The following is a 23,455-nucleotide window of genomic DNA, read 5'->3' as shown; positions in this document are numbered from 1 at the left end:
ATATGAGAATGAAAATAAATGGCTCCCTAACTAGGCTCCCTTTACAACTAAAGACCGGACTCATCTTTTCTCTTTTACAGTTCATTTTTTGCCAGTGTTGATCCAGGGTCTCTTAAAGAGGTCTCTCTTTGGTTCTTAGATAATGAGTTAGTCTTTCCATGGAGTAGATTTCTTCTAGACATCCAGCCACTGTCCTGCACTTGGTGGGTCACATTTAAACCAGCTCCTTGTGATGACCTTTTTACACACCAATATGAAGATTTTGAAAAGGTAGATATCCTTCTTTTTCTTTTTGAATAACGTTACCTGGTATCAGACCCAGGTACACAGTCCTGGGGTCCCTGAGTACCTCAAGAGTCTGAGTAACACTATCCCAGAATACTTGTAATTTCATACATGGCCAGGTGTGTCTTTATTTTTAGGTAAGCATGACTTTTTAAGGCACTTAGTAGGAACACTATAATACTGTCTGTATGTAGAAATGATACATATTTGTTTAGTTCACTCTTTACTGTGTATTAATCAATCAATCTTTATTTAAATCACACAAAAGTCATCTCAAGGCACTTTACACGTAGAGTAAATCTCTTTAATTGAAAGAGTCTATATTTAAACAGGCTGTATATACTGTACATAACCACCTACTTACTATATGTGTATGTAAAATATCACATCATTCAGTTTTGAACCATTTAGTATTTATCTCAGCACTCATCTAACCACTCATCACCTGTTTGCACTATTTCAGTTTCACCTGTACAGTCATTCCTTATCTATATTTACTTTGAGCCACTACACTGAATGCAACTGAACTGGAGTCAAATTCCTTGTATGAGTCAATAACCAATAAAGATGATTCTGATTGTGAACGTGTTAACAATCAATATTAAAATTCGATCATAAAACTAGATTGTGACACCAGATGGATATCTGCTGTGGGACAGGACCACAAAGATGAGATAATAACCCAGGACTTGACTCAGTTGATATTGTACTTAGTGGAACAAATTCCAAAACAAGCAGTTAATCAGATTATCTACTACTAATGAACTAACAGTGAACATGAGGCTTCTGGGGGAGTCGCCCACTTTGCACAGTTGATAATCCAGCCTTATTCAACAGTACATTAAGTATACTAAAAATGAGCTCGTCTAGATTTAGCTGACAATACTTATGTGTGTTTAGTTCATTTTTAGTGCAGTAGTATTACTTGCAATGGAGTATTTAACACTGTGATATTGCTACTTTTACTGAAGTAAAGAATTACAGTACCTCCTCCACCACTGCTAATTAAAACCATTTGATTTGACAAGATCTGCTGCTAACTGCCATTTCAACCCTTAGTTGCACCACAGTAGGCCAGATTTCCAGCCACAGTTCTTACATTCCCACCACAACCGTACAACTGTATGTCCCTGGCAAGGATTGTCTCCAAAGTCTAATAAAAAAGAGTTGCTGGTTAACAATCACCACTGCTGCTCTTTTAAATATAAATTAGATCATTCTGCTTAAAAAATGAAGCTTACCAGTATATGTTTTTTATTAAGTAAGGGAGAATGTTGTGAGGCAGCAGGCGTCTGTATAAAGGAGCAAAGGGATTAAATCAGTTAAAAATCACAGTGGAATGTTCCTCCTGCACATAATTTCCATAATGGAAAGGTCTGACATGAAATTTGCATCCTATACAGTACAGAGATCTGGGCCTGTGGAGTTTGTCTGCCATCAAAAGGACAGGTTCACAGTATGAACAGTAAATAGGTTTTCCTCACTGTAATTATTCCTCCTGTTCATACTGGCTATTAAAAGATTTCCTTCAAATGTGCTTGAAAAGGGATTTTCTAATGGTCAGTATGAACAGAAGGAAGTGATTACAGCAAGAAAAAACAGTTTCAACGTTTATTTAGTATATTGACAGACTTGAAAAACTGTGAACCTGCCCTTTAATTATAAGGACGCTTTTACATTTTCTTTTGCCATCTTTAGCAAAGATTTGTTTCATTCCTCTCCTCAAGCCATACAGCTCTTGATCTTATCTTTCTATTTTATATGTATGTTGTTGGTTTTTGCGAAATGTATATTTAATGTCCTCACCCTTAATGTTTATTAATCCGTTGATGTAAATAAAGATCTGAACTTCAATAAATGAAAAAAAACAGTGATTGGGATGTGGCCAGACAATCTATATGTTTAAAGTTTGAACCCATAGTGTAAGCCTATATTCAATAATATTATATAATCACAAGTGTGCATACAATAGATCTGAGCTCTGTATGTACAGTACCAGTGAAAAGTTTGGACACACTTTGTCATTCAAGGGGATGGGAAGGTGTGTCCAAACTTTTGACTGGTACTGTACTTAAACACAATAAAGGTGAAGGTAGAGATACATACACATAGAGTTAAAAGAGTTCTAACCCCAAGACTGTGACCATATATTATAACACTTTTCCTATTACTATTTCTACTTCTATACAGGTGGGTAGGTAAAAAAACAACAACAAAAAAAACACTTCTAGATTTTGTTTTAAGACAGACTTGAAAAATTGTGAACAGGTCCTTTAAATCTATCAATCAATAAATGAAGAAAAAAATAAGCATCTGGATTTGTTTATGGATCATACAATAAACCTACTGTTAGTAATGTCATAATGATTCCCATTATGTTACATAGGTCTCTTATAGGTCTATTTCATGGGAACTAACCTACCCTGTTGATGACTGATGTTCATGTGACCAATAAGAGGCGTGACTTGAACGTCGACGCTGATTTGCACGGACCGGGAAGCCAGCGGTGACGTCACCGTTTACCAGAATTCCCCTTCAGCAGCGCAGCGCCGTCTGAACGACGAGCGACCGACCAGCAGAGGAAAACAAATAAACCGGAGGGCTCCGCTGAGATCTGACGCTCTGCACATCTTAACAAGACTTACTTCACATTTTTCCAACCGACTCATATAAGGTGAGACTTTCTTTTTTAACGTCAGTTAATCCTATGAACCGCTGTACCATCACTAGCGCTAAAACACACATACAGAGACATCCTGCTAACGTTACCAGCTAGCTGCTGCGATTCACGAACAAAAGACGAAGGAGGACAGCTAGCTAAGCGACTCGGAACACTTTCCCCACATATATATTATAAATTACTATGAGCTATTAGCTACCATATCACTACACCTGATAAGTCTGCCTGTTTAAACTAGCTAACAGCTGTCGGTTAATTTTAATGAGTGGTCAAGAGCGGCAGCGTAACGTTAGCTAAAAATGACGGTAACGTTACGTGATGATAGACACGTAAAAGCACTTAAAAGCTAAAAAAAACGTACGCAAACGCTTGCTTCAGCGTCAATTAAGGGGAATGTCTCATGTTGAATATACATATATGTTGTATTGTATATGTAAAGTAACGTCAATAAAGCTTCAGACGTATCTTTGAGGTAAAACAGCAGCGCACAACTGTTATTTATTTGCTAACCTTATCTGGTAAACGCAGGTGATATATTATAGCTGCTTTATATTATGGCACAGTAGAAAAGGGTGGAGGTCAATTCAAAGCAGTGCAGACTTCCCTGTTACTGTTGTCAGTCAGTCTCCCTCCTCTCTCCACCTCTCCCCTCCTCCTCCTCTTCCCCCTGTCTCTTTCCCAGCCATGTTAAAATAACAGAAAAGAGAAAAGGAAAAAGCTGCCAAGAAGGCCACAGTCTCCTATCTAACCAATTCGTTCAGGCTGGCTGGATTCAGTCCTCTTTCCTTCCCACCAAAAGTGTCCACATTGCCAGCTGGTTACATAGTTTCTGGCCGAGCTCAAGAGTCAAGGAATTCCATGTTTGACAAGCTTTTTTTTACCACACTGTATCTTATTTCCTTTTAGTCTCTCAAATGCATGATATTTCCCTCTATATGTGTTTAAAAAAAGAAGTAATTTCTCCATTTGAACCACAGTTGCAGAAGTAACAGTGAGGATTATGTCATTACCAGAGCTGCCCCCGAACAACACTCATTTTTTCCACCTCTCCGGCCTGTTTAGTTGGAGCGAGGGAGGGAGGGTGGGAATATAAAAGCGGGCAAACAAACACAGCAGAAAAGTAAACACTATTATATTAAAATGCTCTCTCTGTGTCCACCAACACAATGACAGGCTTGTGTGCGAGGACTGAGGCTAACAGAATGGAGTAGCGGCTGAAGGAGCTGGGAGAGTGAGATGTGGCAGTAATGTGATTGTGGTCAGAATGATGTTTATTTTAGCTTTTTCTTCTTCTTTTTTTTCACCTGCTAGTGTCAGAATGAATATGTGAATCACGACCGATGACATATAAGTGTGATGTACGTCCGTATCGCATAGAATTGTGATGTTTTTTACAGTAAAGAATGTAAAAATGTTTTTTACGATGGTTTATTTTGGCTCAAACCTTTTAGTTTCTTGTCCCTGTCAGTAGTGTGTTTTAAGGTTGTTTCTGTTATTCTGTCATCGTCTTCACTTTGTTTTCGTGTTCCTTATTCATTAAGCAATGTGTTCATCATACATCTTGTGATTGTGACTCACTTATTGTTGTGTGGTGAAGAAAACGGGTGAGAAAACAGCCCTAACATAAAATAGTACTTAAACACCATCAGTTTTCATTTTAAAATCAGTTTTTTAGCCATTTTCTACATTTTATTTAAGGACACACCTCAGCATGACTTAACCAATCCACATTTTCTGCAGTTTTTTTGTTAAGATCATGGTTACATTCAGTTTTGCCATTATGCAGTGACTCAGTTTTTAGGGCGAGAAAGGAATTAAGAAGAAGAAGGAAAACAGAAAACACTGTGGTCACACCTAATAATAAGAGGAAGTTAAAAAAAATTGGGTTGATTTAATATTCCCTGAGTGGAGATATTGGAATCTTAATCAAAAAAGAAAAAAATGCATTAGAGCATCTTGAGCTGTAATGATTGGTCGATTCACAGGAAATGAACCTGCAGCTATTCTAATAATTGATTAATCCTGTCAGTCATTGTTTTTAAACAAAAAAAAACACAACGTCCTGCTTCTAAACCTCTCAAATGTGACAATTCGATGTTCATTTTTGACCATAAATTAAATATCTTAAGTTTTTGGACTGCTGGTCAAAACAAGCAAACTGAGGACATCCTGCATCCTCCATTTTTTTACTATTTTTTTTAAATGTTCCATAGACCAAGCAAGTAATCAATGAATCGAGGACATAAACGGCAGACTAATCGATCAGCTGCTCTGAGTGCATCCCTTTGTTATTTGACAGCTGACAGTCTGGACAGAGAAAAACAGAAAACAGGAAGAGAGGGAGGAGGAAGAGGAGGAGGAAGACGAGGCGGGGGGGAGGGGGGGTGCAATAGAGATTCCCAGCTGGAACTTGAGAAGGGATGTTGCAGTTTAATTTAGTCTACCGCTGACTTTCTTAACAAAAACACTAGATGTAATCCGCCTACACGAGAAGTGACCACTAACTTCCTTTTTTTTCTTTCTTTTTTTTTTGTCCCCAAACTATGACAAAGCAGAAATGTGAGCTTTAGTGTGTTTTTTTAAGGCGAATAAACAAATGAATCCACACTCTAACATACTGTACATGTGTTTATTAGCCGTCATCACAGCGCTGCGTGCCTCTGCTCGTCCTGCCTGCTTTATAATCTCAGTCAGCTGACTGCCATCTTTCATTTCCTCCTTCCTCTACGAGCCGCCGCTGGTTTATGAGCCAGTGTGACTGAGTTTCAGTTAGAGACGAACCACAAGAGGGGTTCAGTTAAGGCGTGCAGTGTCATTATGGTTTCGTAACACCATGAGAACCTGAGAGACGTCGCCTGTGCTCCTGTGCTCCTGTGCTCTCGCGTGTCTTCCTCCACCCATGTTTACTGATGGATTATGTGTTGTGGCAGGCTCAGGTATTCAACCTGTCATTATCTGATTCAATCATGAAATCAGTGAGGAAGTGCAGCCACACAGTGCTGCTCAGTTTTCATAATAATAACAAGAATAACTTTATTTTTATAGGACATTTAACACAGGAAATACAGCTTAAAATAGAAAGTACATACACCTAGTTCTTCACAATAAAAGGGCCTAAAAGGAGCATAAAGACATATATGATGGGAAATAGAAATCAGTGTGAAGATGACAAGCTAGCTGAAGGCTAACAAGCTGACATCACTTATATTTATCACTTATATCTATATATCTATCCCACTAGCAACTTAGTGTGTTCCATAGTTTGGGTCTTAGCTGATAAAGGATGAATCCCCAATTTTCTTTCTTCTGTTGCTGTGAGTGTTTTATTGAAAATGAATGAGACATAAAGGTATAAAGGGCTTATTCCTCCTCTCACACACCCATACCTGTCGTCATTTAGGTCAATAAGGTGAACACAAGCTCAGAGTCAGCACACACCTTGAGTTCACCCAGCAGGAGAACCAGATTAGATAAGGTGCTGACCACATGACACACATTACAATAAGCGTTCAACACATACCAACAGAGAGTGTTCCCGTCAATGACTCGGCAAACTCACTCTACCAGCTGCTATTTATAAATGTAACGTTAGCATGAGCTCATTTGACTGAGAGACAATAGAAACCTGTTTATAATGGCTGAAGCTTTAATGTTTGTGTTGGGCCATCATCTGCTGCTTCATCATGTTAATACTGAAATAACAGGTGTTTTCTATCACTGTGATGAAGCATTATGATAAAAACATCTTCCATCTGTTTGTTATATTCTGTTATGTTTCTCTATTGAGTTCATCACGATTTCAACATCGTGAAATAGTAGAAACTGCCACGTTGTCATGGATATTTTTCTGTATGTAGAATTGAGGCAATAAGGAAAAACAAAAAATTCAAAGAAAGAGTTAAGAGTGTATCTACTTCATTAAGAAATAAGTATTCCCAAAATACTCTTAATTAATCATTTAAGTTCTAATATATACAATAAATACATATATGTACACACATACCTACACTTACATACACATACATTCAAATACATAATACGGTAGATAGAATAAACTTAAAAAGATAAAACTATAATTATTAATTATACTAATTATCATCATTCTAGTTTGTTCTACCTTCTGCATCCACACACTCATCACAACTCATCTATTCTTAAGTATAGTAGCTCAGGTTTGTGCTACTTCACAAGTCACTCATTTTATTTCATCTCTTTCATTTCAAGCCAGACAGGTAAGTTGTTTATTTCCTCCTCGAGAATCATAAAAAACCAAAACAATGCAGTGAAAGCAGCTGAGAGCGGCTCTCAACCACAACAATGGTTTTGATCGTGAGCACAGGAAACCGTTTCACATCGCAGGCAGCTACTCCACTTCATGCTTAATGGAGTTTCACCTTTTTTAATGGATGACAATAACGCAGCCAACCAGGAGCTTTATCTCGCACAGCTACGACATCATCCCTTACTCAAAGCCCTTCACTCGCAGCTGTTTGTTTTCTCCTCCTCAGGATGTCTCTGTATCCATCACTCGAGGACCTCAAGGTCGACAAGGTGATCAAGGTAAGATGAGTCAGCCATCTTTCTCTAGATAATTAGCTCTGTAGTTGCATTTTATGCAATTTTCTTTAATACATATGCTTTATGTGCAGTAGGTTAGGAACAGTAAACATACTGTACACATATGACTTAAAATTGTAGCATTTTGGAAGGGAGGCTGAGGTAGTTTTTCTTTCTTTCCATATTTTACTGATGACATTATCCATGCAGTAATTGCAGTTTTAAGCCAGTCGTTTAAGTAGCTTCTCCTCCTCCTCTTGACTGTGTGCGTGTGATTGGTTCTCAGGCCCAGGCCCAGTTCGCCCAGACCACCACCCCCATGCCTGCCATCACTGAGGGAACCTACCAGCCTCAGCTTGCCACTGCTGGGATGCCTGGGTCAAGTAAGTCTCATACATATATTTATTTGAGAGAGAGTTTGTCATGCTAGAAGGGCAAATGTGGTGTGGCACTCAGGAAATTGGGCAGATCCTGTGAGGATGGGACAGGAAGTCACACCCAGGAAGAAATACACGAAAGACACAAACAAATACAAAGATACAAAGAGAAAAAAAAGCACCAGAGTTTATTTTAAACTCCTTCACCTGTATCTGCTCCCTTTTTTTTTCCGTTGGTGTGTGTGGGGGGTCTGCAGTTATTTAGAAGCAGAGTGATAGGAGGAGGAGTTAGGGGGGTATTTGGTTAATAACAGGAGTAACTGGACCCCCCCCCCCCCCCACCCCCTTGGAGTTTGATGTTTTTCTGTGTTTATGTGAAAGTAGTTCCTGAACTCCTGTAACACTCAGACTCAGATGGTAGAAAAGAGAGAAAGGAGGCCATCAAAGATTAAAAAAAAGCAGGCATAAAGATGGACGGGGGGGGGGCGTTTAGAGATTAGAGAACTTTTCTACTTATTTTCACTCACTTCTCCCTTCCCATTACCCCCCCTCGATCTCTCACTCATTCACTTTCTCTTCTCTCTATTCGGATGCAAAGTCCTGTTCGCTTTCACTCTTTTTTTTTTTTTAAACCTCAGCAGAGCTAGCTGTGAGTCGTCATGGAGACCGGCTCTGGCAGCTGTGCTGGGACGAGGCACGATAGGCGAGAAAGAGAGAGAGAGGAGGAGGAGGAGTTGATTTTTTTTTGAAGAGGAAGAGAGAGAGAGAGAAGGGAGGGGAGGTGAGATACCCAGGGATGTAGTAGTGGGGTGAGTAAGGTGGAGGAGGGAAACAAGAGAGGGGAGGCGGCGTTGATTGACATCAGCGCTGGACTGCGGCCGAGCCAGACACGCTAATTCTATAAACTGCGCTCATTCCCCACTGCCTTCACATCGCCCCCGACAACACCACCTTTCTTCTTCCTGTGATGGAAAAACACGGAGAGCACTGAGTAGAAGACGAGAAAACTTGACAAGCCCTCCATGTGTGTTTTGAAGCGTTTTAAAAGCATCAATAATCATTTACCTGTGACTTCAAGGCCCATTTCTCAGATACTGTTGCTCAAGATAGACTCGTGATAAGAAGAAGGTCAGGAGAAAGTGCAGAACACTCAGCCACCTGTTTGTTTTTTTCTTCTTCTTTCTATTTTTTGGGTTGGCTTAGGTGGGCAGTTGTTGGCTTAGGCGTGTTCGGAAGAGGAGGAAGAAGAAGGAGACCGTGATAAAGCAGGAGAGCATGAAAAACATAGATGAGGAAGGAGAAGAGAAAGAGAGATGGGGGGGGGGGGGGGGTGTAGGGCGACTGTTCTGTTACAAAAGGAAATCACAATTTTGGGGACATTATGAGACACTTTGTTTTTCCAAGGCTGGAGTGTACGATTACAGGATGAATCACCGTCTGCATTGTTCCTACATTTGCACTTTTTTTTTACGCTTTGCCAACAATTTATGGATGTGTTTATCTCTCTCTGTCTCTCTCTCTCTCTCTCTGCTCTGTGCCATGGTCAGAGCTATGGAGTGGGTGTTTTTGGGTGGAGCACACATGCTGTTTTAAAGAAGTGGCTGACTCAAACAATATTGACTTTAGACTTGACTCGGCATCTGAAGCACTGCGTTGGCACAATCACTCAACACTGACAGTATACTGATGGAAGTATTGATTTAAATCACACAGCTACTGTCTCTCATTGGTTAATATATGTTGTATATTGTTTTACTCAGCTCTCAACGATCAACACAAGTCAACAGTCTTGGCCCTGATTGGTTCACATAGCCCACTATATATTTCCTAAAGTTGAGAATGTCCATGTTAACTCTCCTGGTTGAATCATCAGTCCAAAACTTTGCTATAAATATCTTTGAACTAAATTAAAGTCTGTGTTTTGTAGGTGCAGTTCAGCAAGAAACAGCCAATCATAGAGCTTCAGAGGCGGGCACAAGCAGAAGATGACACTTAAACCACAATCTGCATCTCAAATCAATGCACTGTAGATTTCTCAATCAATTCTTTAGTCATTCAGTAACCATGGCAACCATGTTCTCACAAGCCATCACTAAACTATCAGATTTCTACTGTCATCCTACTATATAATTCATAGTAAGTGTTTCATTGATAGCAGTGGTGAAAGTAACTAAGTACATAGAGTACGAGAGTTTTTAGTTATTCTACATTTGCCATCGTCCAGACTCCCACTGAGTTGACTGATTCTTCTGGTCTGGCATCATGACATGAAACAGCAGTCTCTGTTTGAAAAAGCAATCGATCCAATGAGCACTGCGGGAGGACCAACGATTAGCCAATCAGTGCCACAGGCGGGACAACCGCTGTTGTCAAGCTGCGTGTCGGAACCACGGAGGAGTGAAACTAGGCCAGTTCAGTGCAAGCCTGTCACTGTGTGAGTCTATCACAGTCCTGCTCTCCTACTTATTTAAGTCCCATTTGTTTTCAATTCTTTCTTTCAGGAGGGTGGAGGTTCCCTGCAGGGTGGAGGTTCCCTGCAGTGATAGAGGAAACACTGACATCATACAAAAAGCACAAAAAGCAGTGTGTAGTCAGGCTCACATTTCACATGCAGTACTTTTACTGTAATACTGCATACTACATCACTCATAATACTGCAGTACTTTTACTGTAATACTGCATACTACATCACTCATAATACTGCAGTACTTTTACTGTAATACTGCATACTACGTCACTCATAATACTGCAGTACTTTTACTGTAATACTGCATACTACATCACTCATAATACTGCAGTACTTTTACTGTAATACTGCATACTACGTCACTCATAATACTGCAGTACTTTTACTGTAATACTGCATACTACATCACTCATAATACTGCAGTACTTTTACTGTAATACTGCATACTACATCACTCATAATACTGCAGTACTTTTACTGTAATACTGCATACTACCTCACTCATAATACTGCAATACTTTTACTGTAATACTGCATACTACATCACTCATAATACTGCAGTACTTTTACTGTAATACTGCATACTACCTCACTCATAATACTGCAATACTTTTACTGTAATACTGCATACTACGTCACTCATAATACTGCAGTACTTTTACTGTAATACTGCATACTACCTCACTCATAATACTGCAGTACTTTTACTGTAATACTGCATACTACCTCACTCATAATACTGCATACTACCTCACTCATAATACTGCAGTACTTTTACTGTAATACTGCATTCTACATCACTCATAATACTGCAGTACTTTTACTGTAATACTGCATACTACATCTCCCATAATACTGCAATACTTTTACTGTAATACTGCATACTACATCACTCATAATACTGCAGTACTTTTACTGTAATACTGCATACTACCTCACTCATAATACTGCAATACTTTTACTGTAATACTGCATACTACATCACTGATAATACTACAGTACTTTTACTGTAATACTGCATTCTACATCACTCATAATACTGCAGTACTTTTACTGTAATACTGCATACTACATCACTCATAATACTGCAGTACTTTTACTGTAATACTGCATACTACATCACTCATAATACTGCATACTACATCACTCATAATACTGCAGTACCTTTACTGTAATACTGCATACTACATCACTCATAATACTGCAGTACTTTTACTGTACTACTGCATACTACATCACTCATAATACTGCAGTACTTTTACTGTAATACTGCATACTACATCACTCATTATACTGCAGTACTTTTACTGTACTACTGCATACTACATCACTCATAATACTGCAGTACTTTTACTGTAATACTGCATTCTATATCACTGATAATAATGCAGTACTTTTTATTTAAGTAGTGTTTTTTCATGCAGGACTTTTACTTGTAATAGAGTATTTTTACATGAATGTATTAGTACTTTGATTTAAGTTAAGGATCTTCTTTTCCCACATGAATCTTTGCTCCAGTTAAACCACACAGAATACTTCCATCCACCCTCTTGACACTGCACATAGATGTTCCCAAGTGCTTTTCCGAGCTCATGAGGACAGTGATTCTTCTACTTTGCTTCCCTGCCTCCGTCCGTCTGTCTTTCCTTTGCCCTCTCCAGGATAAATTTAGTAATCGTCGCTCTGCTGCAAGGTCAACGACAGCCGCCTCTCATTGCCAGAAAAGTGATGCAGTCATGCAGTCAGGCAGTCAGGCAGGCAAAGAAGAAGGACACACAGGTAGAAAGTGTCCAAACAGTGAATCAGATAGAAGATAGGAGTTCAGGCGCTCATACCTCCATAATAACCAACAAGCAGATCTCTGATCCGATCGCAGATATCCCCCCCCCCCTAATTTGCGTAAAGACTTTGGGTGTGTATTATTACAGATCAGGTCAAACAGGAAGTGGAGGGGTTGGACACACAGAGCATTAGATTGTGGTGGCCTGGATACTGATGCCAGGAAAGTTTGACTGCACCACAAAACACAGACCGCTCATTATCAGCATTCTTCCAGTAGAGGAATCCATGCGCGACCCCCCCCCCCCCCCCCATCCTGATGGACGGCATGAATTAAATATAACATGTAGGGAAGAGTAAGAGGAGGTGTAACATTTGTACACCTGTGAAAACCAATCAATGAAGTCTGTTTTGCAAATGTAGTATTCATTAATTCATCATGTAACCTTCAGCTAAACTCTTCCACCTTCTCTCTCTCTCTCTCTCTCTCTCTCTCTCTCTCTCTCTCTCTCTCTCTCTCTCTCTCTCTCTCTCTCTCTCTCTCTCTCTCTCTCTCGCTTTTTCTCCCACCTGCTCACCTTCCCTCCATCTGCTCCCATTAATTCTTCCTCCCCACCCTCCTCCTCCTCCTCCTCCTCCTCCTCCTCCTCCTCCTCTTCCTCCTCCTCTTCCTCCTCCTCTCTATTCTCCTTCAGGCCTGTACCCAAATCTGGAGGAGCTGGGGGAGTACATGGGCCTGAGCCTCAATAGTGATGAAGTCCAGAGGAACCTGGCTTTGGTGCCTGTGGCTGACAATGTAAGTGTGTGTGTTTAGATGCATTAATAACATCATATTCTAGCTTTGGTGATTTAAAGATCCCTCCCCCTCCCCCTAAAACGGTCACATCTGATTTAGAAATGCTAGTAAGATGAGGTCTCAACCAGACTTCATTTAAAAAAAGGCTGTTTTTAGTAAATGAGAGCAGCCCTGAGCTCTACATATATCAGCAACAACAGAGCGCTGTTCTTGGAGATCCACATCGCTGAATGAGTCACCGCAAGGCCCGGGAGCAGTGTGTGTGGGAGGGTGTGATCTCGTCACTCCCCTACAAAGCGTGTGTGTGTGTGCGTGTGTGTGCATGTGTGTCTCCTGCAGATGTCAAGGCTCTCGCAGCAACCTAGTTCTTCAGCTTGCTTCGAAACCATCTGTGTCCTCTGTTATCGCTGATCTCTTTACATTTCTTTACATTAATCATAAAGCAAATAAAAGATGGAGATTTTAAAAGCCTTCCTGATCTCGTTCAGCGTTGGAGAAGATGAAACTAAATCCTCCCACGCACTCTCCTGTCTGTCTCTTTCCTCCTCGCAGCAAGTCGCGGTTCCCTCCCTCTCAGGCGTCGGCGGGATGGTGCGGCCGGTGACGGGGGCGGACGTCGGCATCAGGAGGGCGGAGATCCGTCCGGGCCTGAGGGAGATCATCCTCTGCAAGGACCAGGACAGGAAGGTCGGACTGAGGCTCAGGTCCATCGACAACGTGAGTCAGCATCGAAAAAGTCTTAGACGGGGCATTCATTATTCAGGCCAGACCACTTTGACACTCTACTGATGACAGAAGGAGAATCTATCCCCCTCCCCCTCCCCCTCCCCCTTCCCCTCCTTCCCTCCCCCCCTCCCCACTCTCTCTCTCTCTCTCTCTGCCTCCACTTGATATTGGGATGTGGGTCAAACTCAAGACTCCAGAGCATCGCGTCAGCCTCCACGTTTAACACAGCCGCTTAAAGACGACGTTACAATTTTAGTCGCTCCTTAAAATTGTTTGTAGACATGTGCTGACACAAGTGTGATGTGGTAACCTGAAACCTCCAGTGCACTTCACTGTGAAGCAGGAGACTTCTGCTCTCTTACAGTCCAGCTTCAATTCATAGATTCTTCATTTCTTTTAAAATCAGGGAATTAATAGATGTAATTTAACATTTTTTTTATAGTGTGTAAATATGTTTGTATTACTTCATAATTTCTTAAGAGTACTGCACTACTGATTTAAGCATGGCTGTCCTAAAGCTTGGCATCGTAGGACTGCTTACAAGCTGGATCAATATTGACACATACAAAGTACAGTTTCAGATATTTTAAAGTAGTATGTAGTAGTAGTTTAGCATTAAGCTGTTAGCTTCCAGCAGAGATGAGGAGCAGGCTGCAGAGGTTATTTACTAACTTGTAGTCGTCAGCCCTGACCGATGGCAGTTTATCAAATTTGACACAGCTCCCCCTATAAGCACAAAAAGGCTTTATACGACTTTTTAGGGCTGGGCATTGTTTAAAAAATGATGATACCAGTACCAATCTAAGTACCCTTAAATACTGATACCAACTGAGTACTTCATTCAATACCCATCACACATGTAGGTCTCTGTCTTTTATCAGGTGTAACAGGTGTGTAGTGTAGAATCACTTTAGAGCGTTTAGGTGGCATCTTGGCTGCTGAACTGCTAAGCGCGCTAACTCAAATTCACCATGACCTTACCACTACAAGTGGGTTGTAGCTGCTGTGGCAGTGGGCCAATCACATACAAATAGTCATATTTTCTAGCTCTGGGTGGAATCGATTGCAGGTATCGTTTGACAGGAGACGTTTCAATGCCAGTTGGTATTGATTTATTTTGGTACTGATACTCAGCCACACTACTTTTTTATGCAGTAGAACTCACCAACACCTGGAAACACACTTTTATGTTTAAAACAGTAGAGTTTAGATAGAACCAAAGATGTTTAATAAGCATCACTATATTTTTGTGTATATTTGAATTAAATTGTTGCAGATAGATTATGCTGATGCTACTGCAGCTGCTACCAGAACTTGTAGAAAAACAATAAACAGTCAGTTGTTGATATTGTTAGTGAACTGTCTGTGTCGCATTTAAAGGAGTGTGAGCAAATACAGGAAGTAATGCGTAACTGCAGTAACTTAACAGCAGAACAGAAAGCACTATTAATGTAGATCAGTCACCTCTGGCTGGTACACAGTCTGCTTCATTTGGTAGTATGGAGGTTTATGTGATCATTAATGAGAGATACATGTATTACATCTGCATTAATGCCATTAGAAAAACAAGAACACACATTTTAGAAAGTGAGTGAATCATTTCTTTTGATACTTGGCCAGCTGTAGAGTGCTCACAGGCTCCTGAACATAATAAATAATTCAGTGTGTATTGAGTTGCACTCATACAGTGGGCGGCTTTTGAAATGACTGAAATAAGTCGACAAAACCAAAAAGATGTTAGCGTGTTGGTGATCGATGTTCTGCTGCAACGCAACATCCAGCTAACACGCTTTCTTTTAGACTTGTACATATTCATTTATAGAGTTTAAGCCTCAAAATAGACAAATATGAGTGATGAATCATGCCAGTTAAATAATTCATTATGTTGCTTTGACAACAAGTAAAGCCGTGGAACTGTTCAGATGAGCTTTCTGTTGTGTCTTTTTCAAATCATCTAACAATATCTGTTTCCTGTCAATCCTCGGAATCATTTTGACTCATTCTTCTATCTCCCTCTCCTCTCTCAGGGAGTGTTTATCCAGCTGGTGCAGGCTAACTCCCCCGCGGCCTTGGCCGGCCTGCGCTTCGGGGACCAGGTCCTTCAGATCAACGGGCAGAACTGCGCCGGCTGGAACGTAGACAAGGCCCACAAGGCCCTGAAGGCTGCGGCCGAGACCCGCATCGAGCTGGTGGTCAGAGACAGGTGAGGACAAGAGGATAACAATACTGTGTACTTTTATTTTGTCAGGACGTTTTATACTCTCAACGTTATTCACAGATATAAACACTGGCTTTGGCTTTACATTTCTATACATTTCTATACATTTCTAAGCTTTAAACAGGTGAGATTTCCTCCTGTTTTCCACTTTTATAGCTTCCTGTTAAAAGCTGGAATGAACCCAGCTGCTTTTCTTTACTGTTTGGCTCCCTCTGCTGGCTGTTGCATGTCACAGCCGTCCTTGTAGTTTTGTTGTTGTTTTTAACATAAAGGGAGTTTCTTGTCATCATGTCTTCTCCCATCTGTTCCTGTCTTTTTTTTTTCTCCTTCTGTTTTTCCTCATCACATAATTATTTATCATAATTAGTTTACAGGCATGTTCAGGACTCGCTAATCTCTCTCTCTCTCTTTCTCTCTCTCTCTCTCCCTCTCTCTCCCTCTCTAGGCCTTTCCAGCGCACCGTCACCATGCACAAAGACAGCTCCGGCCACGTGGGCTTCATCTACAAGAATGGCAAAATCACCTCGCTGGTCAAGGATGGCTCGGCCGCCCGCAACGGTTTACTGACTGAGCACTACATCTGTGAAATCAACGGACAGAACATTATCGGACTTAAGGTCAGATGCTTGGTCCTGTACGGTTTGTTAAGTCAACTAAAAATGAGTTAAAATACAGAACATGTGTGTGATGCTTCTAAAATGTTTGGCGGTTAATTTTTGCACCGGGACTTGAGGCGATTTGTAAGTAAGTGCAGCATCCACTCATTCTAAGTCTGTTTAAAATGTGATGTATTTAGTATCAGCTGCTCTTAGTCCAGTGTTTTCTACAGCAGGTGTGTAGTTTCATTCAGCTCTGAATGTGATTTTTAGCCTGTTGTAGTTGCTCTTTTCAGTTTTTCTCCACTGATTTTCTTCATTCATTGCATTCATGATTGATTAACAATTACTGCTTCTCTTTACTTATCACACAAATAGAACAGAAACTATATTCTGTCTGGTTTCAAGTGAAGAGAAAACAGTTTCAGTAGTTGTGATGTAGGTGGTAATGATGTAAATGACAGGACAGCTATGACATTAGTAATGTAAATGGAATGCTTCAAATATTTTGTTACTTTCATTTTCGTTTTTTTGTGTATCAGCACTAAATGACTGCAAATTTGAATGTATCATTTTATGTGGTAAAGGTTATGATTGTCTGAGGAGTTATTTTTAGACAGTGTGGATTTGTAAATTACTGTCACCTATTGTCTAAAGCTCGCCATTGTTTCCAACACTGGAGAAAAACTGAAGTGAATGTGTTTCACTAATCTATAATATAATCTAATCTTTCTTAATAATGACATGAGATGCTCACATGTTTCTGTGCCTGCGTTGAACATTTCAGGACTCTCAGATCAAGGATATTCTGTCCACGTCCCCAACCGCCATGACCATCACCATCATGCCCAAGTTCATCTACGAGCACATGATTAAGAGGTACGATTACCTTTTATAAGTCACGGTCAAGAACTCTAAAGGTTTGTTTTGTCCATTCAGTGGTCCAGTTAGAATTCAATATAGAATGAATAGAATAGAGGATTTATTCAACCACAGATGAATGCAGGACAGGACAATCACAGGTGATGGCCCTGTTCCATTTAAAGGGGAAAGTGTGTTAACATGTAGGACCTAAATTATTTTCATCAACTAGAGTTTTTGTATTTGCACACTATGCACAATATTTTAACTATGGAAATCAAGTTAATTACAATAAGCACAAATATGTCTCACATTAGCCGCTGTGATTAGTTACACTACTTGCTCACCTGCTGCACTTTACAGGACTGATGTGGATTACATTGCCTCAAGTTTTTAAAATGAAATAAAAGAAGTGAGGTTAGCATACCTCTGGAGCTAGAGACTAACAGCTGGATCCTTAAAGTGAAACACCTAAATGACATGAATTCCATTAGTTTCACCTTAATTTAATGAGACACAGTGTCTGATGAGGAAGGGACATTGTACAGTATATAATTAGATTCTAGTCCCATTCATCAACAAGCTCATGAATATGACTTATTTCTCCTCCTCCTCCAGGATGTCCACCGGTCTCCTGCGGTCAGCTATGGATCACTCCGTCCCAGAGGTGTGAAGACGGGAAGAAAGAAGAGTGTAAACTGTCAGGATGTCTACAATATACAGAGATATCTCTCTTTTTCTTACTGCTCTTTGTCTCTCTCTCTATCTCTCTCTCTCTCTTTCTGTCTTCATATCAAACCACCTCCTGCATTACAATCATCACCATTACTCATCATAACCTCGAGATGCCTTTTTTTCAAACGTTTCAGTTATTTCCTTTTCTACATCTTCTCCTCCGTCTCTGTTGATACGTCTAATCCTTTTTATATGTTAACCTTGTAGTCTTACGTATTACATGTGCTTTTTTTTCTCTTCTTCTTCTTGTTTTGTATTTGAGATCAAGGACAGTACAAAATGTTAGTTTTTTTTTAAAGCCATGCACATGATCATGAGTCCAGAGCTTCCTCCTCATTGTGGAGAGATAAATCATTGGCAAGTGACATTTCACCTTGTCCAAAAAAAAAGAAAAAAAAAAAGATAATGCTGTAAAAGGCGACGTTCAGCCATCAGAGCCCTACCATGTAGATCACGGCTGCACTCTCGCTCCCTGCACTTGACCTCCTAATGTGCATACGTCAATAAACTGAACTGAATTAACACCATAAGTAAAATAGTCAGCTGATTTTGCTCTAGATTCGTTTACTCGGCCAGTAAAACTAATTTTTTTTAGCAGTTTTTAGTTCATTAGCGAGAACATTTTTTTGACATTTGAGTTTAGCTTGTTTTTTTCTTTATTCTAACTTAATTCGGTGCTCACGGTGAGATTTAGCAACATTAACAAGCTTCCACCTCCTCCAAGAGAAGGCGATGTTATCACTGCGCCACATTCCCCGTGTGCAAGCAGGAGTCACCATGGGACTGATTGTGTTTTTTTGAAGGTACTGGGAGCAAAATGTGTGCACATTCCAGGGGAGAGTGGAGGGGGAAAAAGAGGGGCAGCGGTTTGTTGTCCTATGCAGCTGGGGGACTCGACCCTGTCCGCAAACACTACGACAGCTACGAGACAAGAGAAAAAAGGCACAAGCCAGCTGTTATTATCCATCATCAGGAAAGCCAGGTTGTAGTTTGAGGGATTTTGTCGGTATCTGATTGGACAGGGTCTGTGCTGGGTTGACCCACTAAGTGCACTTTCCACTACCTTTTTTTAAAGAGGTTGTCTTTCCTGCATCCATTTCAGCAGTTGTGCTTTGTTGTTTTTGAATGATTATTACTGTGTTTGTAATGCCTCATGTCAACGAAAGAACTCTTCTATATGTCGTACGTTTAAAATATAGAAAAGCTGCTTAAATTTGATGCTGAAAATCATCTGCTCAAATTGAAGCCAATAAATTCCACAACATGGGTTTCACAGACCGAACTGGCTGTCCTCTGCTAGGTGTGCCGGAGGACCCTCCCTCTGTATTATTCCTTCCTAAAAGAAACTGATGAGCGCAGTAAGACTGAGCAAGCGGCTCACAGTTGTGAATTTCTACTTGTTATATAAAAAAAGTTGCTCCTTTTAATGCTGTTCATGTTTGAATGCATGTATTCCTTTTAAATTTCTAGGTATGCAATCTGATAAAAACCATCCTCATTCTGTAAAAAAAAAAAAGTGCTAGAAAAAATCTTAAAGTTTATATACGAATGTAACCAAGATAATATTGTAAAACAAATAAACAGTCTTTCTGTTCACGTTAGCTTGGTGGGATTTGTTTTGATTGGAGGGAAAGTACGACAAGAAATTGTTAAAAAGTCACGAAATAAAACAAAACCAATCTGGAAACAAGAATAAGACAAACACACACACATGAAGACAACAGGAAGGTTTCCTCCATGCTGTTTAATATAGGGGCTTTTGGTCTTTCTTTATACAGTGTGGTGGGAGTGTGAATGGAGAAGTAGCCTACTGATGTCTTTAACTGTACACACTACTATTGCCATTAAAATAGTTCTTTTACATTACTGCAGATATTAATGATGTCAGATGAATTCCTATACAAGGCGACTAAATCGAACGTCCTCATTGGAAGGATGTTAAAGGACTTATAACCTTTGTATACACTAACTATCATTACATCAGCTATGAAACACAGAATCAAGACAATTAGACAAGGATTAAAGCATAGAATGACGATACACATTCAAACACCCCCCCCCCTCCCCAATTCACCTTCCCCAACAAATATTCAGCATCTTGTGTGTCTAAGGATAGTATATAATTACTCACTCAGCCACAAACCCCGGCAAACCACACACTACAGCAGAAAGTTCAGGTGCATTATGAGATAGAAATAGAAATCACTGCAGAGACGGTGTACTCTCAGGATGTTTCTCCTTGTCATCGTTATCTTCTTTACAATGGATTTTTGATAAAGTGCTGCATTCAATCAGATTCAACTTTTAATGAATAAATCTGAAACATTGAACAATGGACTGTCCACTAATTAAACAGGAAACTATAAGGGACGAAATGCCTCGAAAGGTTAATTAATGATGTGTGTATGTGCACGAAACAGACTAGTGAGCCCCAGAAATCCTGAAAACACTCTTAACTTATATTATTGTCTTGATGTAAGGCTGTAACTCATTTCAGTATCAATCTGCTGATTATTTTCTAGATTTACTGATTAATTATGTGCTCATTATAATCTTTCAGAGCCTATGTTGATGTCCTCAATCTTTCAATTTAATCCAAAACCAAAAGATACACCATTTACTCTCAAATCCTCTCATTTCAAAAGCTGAAATGAAAGAATATTTAGGTTTATAGCTTTAAACAATTAATCAGTCATCAAAAAAGCTGATGATTAATTATGTGTTGCCTCATTGACTAAACGCTGCAGCTTTAAACAAAAGATAATATCATGTGCATTCACAATAATAACCACATAAAGTAATAAAAAATAACCAAGATAATAATTTTTCAGGACTTTGAGGGCTCTGTAATCATCAGTACAGAACAAAATAAGCCTTAACTTAGACAAATGATGACACAATGCAGTCACAGGTGTGTGGATTGTTATGTGCATAGAGGTAAATAATTAAGGGGGGGGGGTTTGAGATGATTTGCTGATACCCACAACAAGCCTGAACTCAACCTGAACCTCAGAGCAACACATGTTTAAAGCAGCATCACCAGTTCTCTATCGCCTCTATCTATCTATCACCCTGTTTGTCATGACAGCAGGAGACTCGATTCGAAGCACATAGTCGACACATCATTCACTTTCATCAATACAATTTTTCTTACATAATACATTAATATAGAGAGGAGAAGGCCGCCTCCCACAATCTCACACATGTTCCCCTCAGGATTATATGGCTTTTTCTTTTTTTATAAAACTTGAAATTATTTAAACTTCCTAATCCACTCTAGCCAAAGTGGTTCATACAGTCAGTCGGTAGATGGGAACACAGCCAGCGCTCGGCTAATGGTTGAGTAAATGTAGGAAACTGTTACAGAAGAGACGGTCCTGTGTGTCTCTAGAGGCATTCACTCAATCTTCTCAGGGATCTCAATGCGCCGCTGCTTTCGTGGCTCCTTCAGCTTGATGAACTGCTAGGAAGTGAAACTCCAACACGGAAAGGGATCGCCCGATTGTCACTGATGTGTTTTGCACATTTTTGACAGATTATCGTAACTGCTCATTTTCTATCTGTGTGTTTTTACAACAGCATGCAGTGTTATTCATTTAGTGGCCTGTGGATACATATTGTGGTCAGATGTAAAGAGCCGGAGATCGTTGGCTCTTTTGGCGGCATGAAAGGCAACAGGATTCAGAGAAATAATGACATACATTGTAATAGCATTTTTCAGGCTCTTCCTGAAAACATCTGCATTATCTTAGTTACACTAGAACTGGGACTAACAATTACAATTTTTGCCTTAGAGCATTGTTAGTGACACTGCAGACCAACAGAACTATCAATTACAACTCAGGGGACATACAACACATTGAATAGACATACAATCTTCAAGTAATTGCTTAAAATTCATAAAGTGAACAATAGTGCAAAATATATCAACCAAATGGTTAAAAAAAAATTGATTCATACTGCTTACTTCTTCACCGAAGAACTAAACATTTCAGTTAGCGTCAGACTGTTCTTGCTGGTTGAGTCGGGGTGTTTCTCGATACACGTTTGGCTCATGAGTCTCTGACAGGGAGACAAATTGATCATTTTACATTTGCAGGATAATTTTTTTTTGCCCTTATTATAACACATTTACATACGTTTCTGCATCAGAAAACAGAAGGAATCGCCATCAGATGCAACTTTCATCAAAGTCCACATTCACACAAAGAAAACACCCCGATCCTGAATTGCAATTACACCCAAAAACCTCAAATTTTTTGATTAACATTTTGAGTCACGTGACATTTAAGTGCTCCATGTCTAGAAACGCTTTGCAGAATGATTTGTTAAACAAATAAAATCAATTTATTTGCAATGACGGACTTGTACATTTGACTTGAAATAGGGTACACGCTACCAGAGTGACAGTTTAACTACACCACGACAGCTTTAAAGTTAGCAGAAATATACAGCACGGAGCACAGACTGAACACGCCTCACTTCATTCAGATCTACATCAAATTGTCAAACTGAGCCAGTGAGTATCTACAATAAGTGATCATAATACGACTTAGGACTTGGTTATTTTCAATCATTCAATAGTTGAACTGAGTTTGCTTTAAATATAAGCTTGAGGGTACAAGAGCCAACCATATGGCGGAGGAAAGGCAAAATTCCACCCTAAATTGCAATATCCATGTTGTTCATCTAGCCTGAAAAACCCAAGAACCAAATGTACAGTAATAAAATTGTTAATAAAATTAACAAAGAAAACTTCAGAGCTTTGGATAGAGCCACAATTAACTTAGCTTAGCATGAAGACCTGAAATAGGCATAACTGCTAAGCAACCAGCACCTCAAATGTTATTAATTAACTTGTGTATAACTAACGTCTTTATCGGTTTAATCTGCACATAAGCAGACTTGTTTTTAAAAAGTTGTAGTTTAACAGAGAGTTACATGCTTGAGCTATTTGTTGTAGGTAAAATTAAGAGGTTCTGGTGGGCAGCCATGCTAAAGCTATGCTATCCATTCCCCCCAGCTTCCAGTCTATATGCTAAGGTAAGCTAATTGCCTGCCGGCTCTAACTTCATATGTAGCATATAAGTAAGAGTGGTAACAATCTTCTCATCAAACTATTGTCAAGAAAGCAAATGAAAGTGTTTCCCAAAATGTCAAAAAGTAAAGTGACAGCGTAGAATATAAATTGGTTACTTCACAGTCAAAACCCAGAGGCATGCTGTGCATGGAAAAGATGGAGGAAAACACAATGAGGATTGAGATTTACTGTAAATAATTGACTGTGCCAACTGTGTGGAGTTATTACACGAGTTTAAATTTCAGCATCCGAATTAGCCTTGTTTGATATCTGGAAACATAATCATACTCTGAAGGTA

The 23,455-nt window shown here is 39.7% G+C and overlaps 1 protein-coding gene across 1 annotated transcript; it reads left to right on the top strand.

Moving 5' to 3' along the window:
* Positions 1-2,822: 2,822 nt before the first annotated feature.
* sdcbp2 (syndecan binding protein (syntenin) 2) lies at positions 2,823-19,922 on the top strand. Its single transcript, XM_053317571.1, has 9 exons — positions 2,823-2,959; positions 7,474-7,525; positions 7,809-7,905; positions 12,841-12,941; positions 13,494-13,658; positions 15,695-15,870; positions 16,331-16,502; positions 17,269-17,360; positions 17,961-19,922. The coding sequence occupies exons 2-9, from the start codon at positions 7,475-7,477 to the stop codon at positions 18,013-18,015; spliced, it is 909 nt and encodes a 302-aa protein (XP_053173546.1). The 5' UTR covers positions 2,823-2,959; position 7,474; the 3' UTR covers positions 18,016-19,922.
* The last annotated feature ends 3,533 nt before the right edge of the window (positions 19,923-23,455 follow it).

This window comes from Scomber japonicus, chromosome 4, assembly GCF_027409825.1.
Source record: "Scomber japonicus isolate fScoJap1 chromosome 4, fScoJap1.pri, whole genome shotgun sequence".
NCBI lineage: Eukaryota > Metazoa > Chordata > Actinopteri > Scombriformes > Scombridae > Scomber > Scomber japonicus.
Note: the sequence above shows the minus strand (reverse complement) of the source record. Positions and strands in the feature narration are given on the sequence as shown.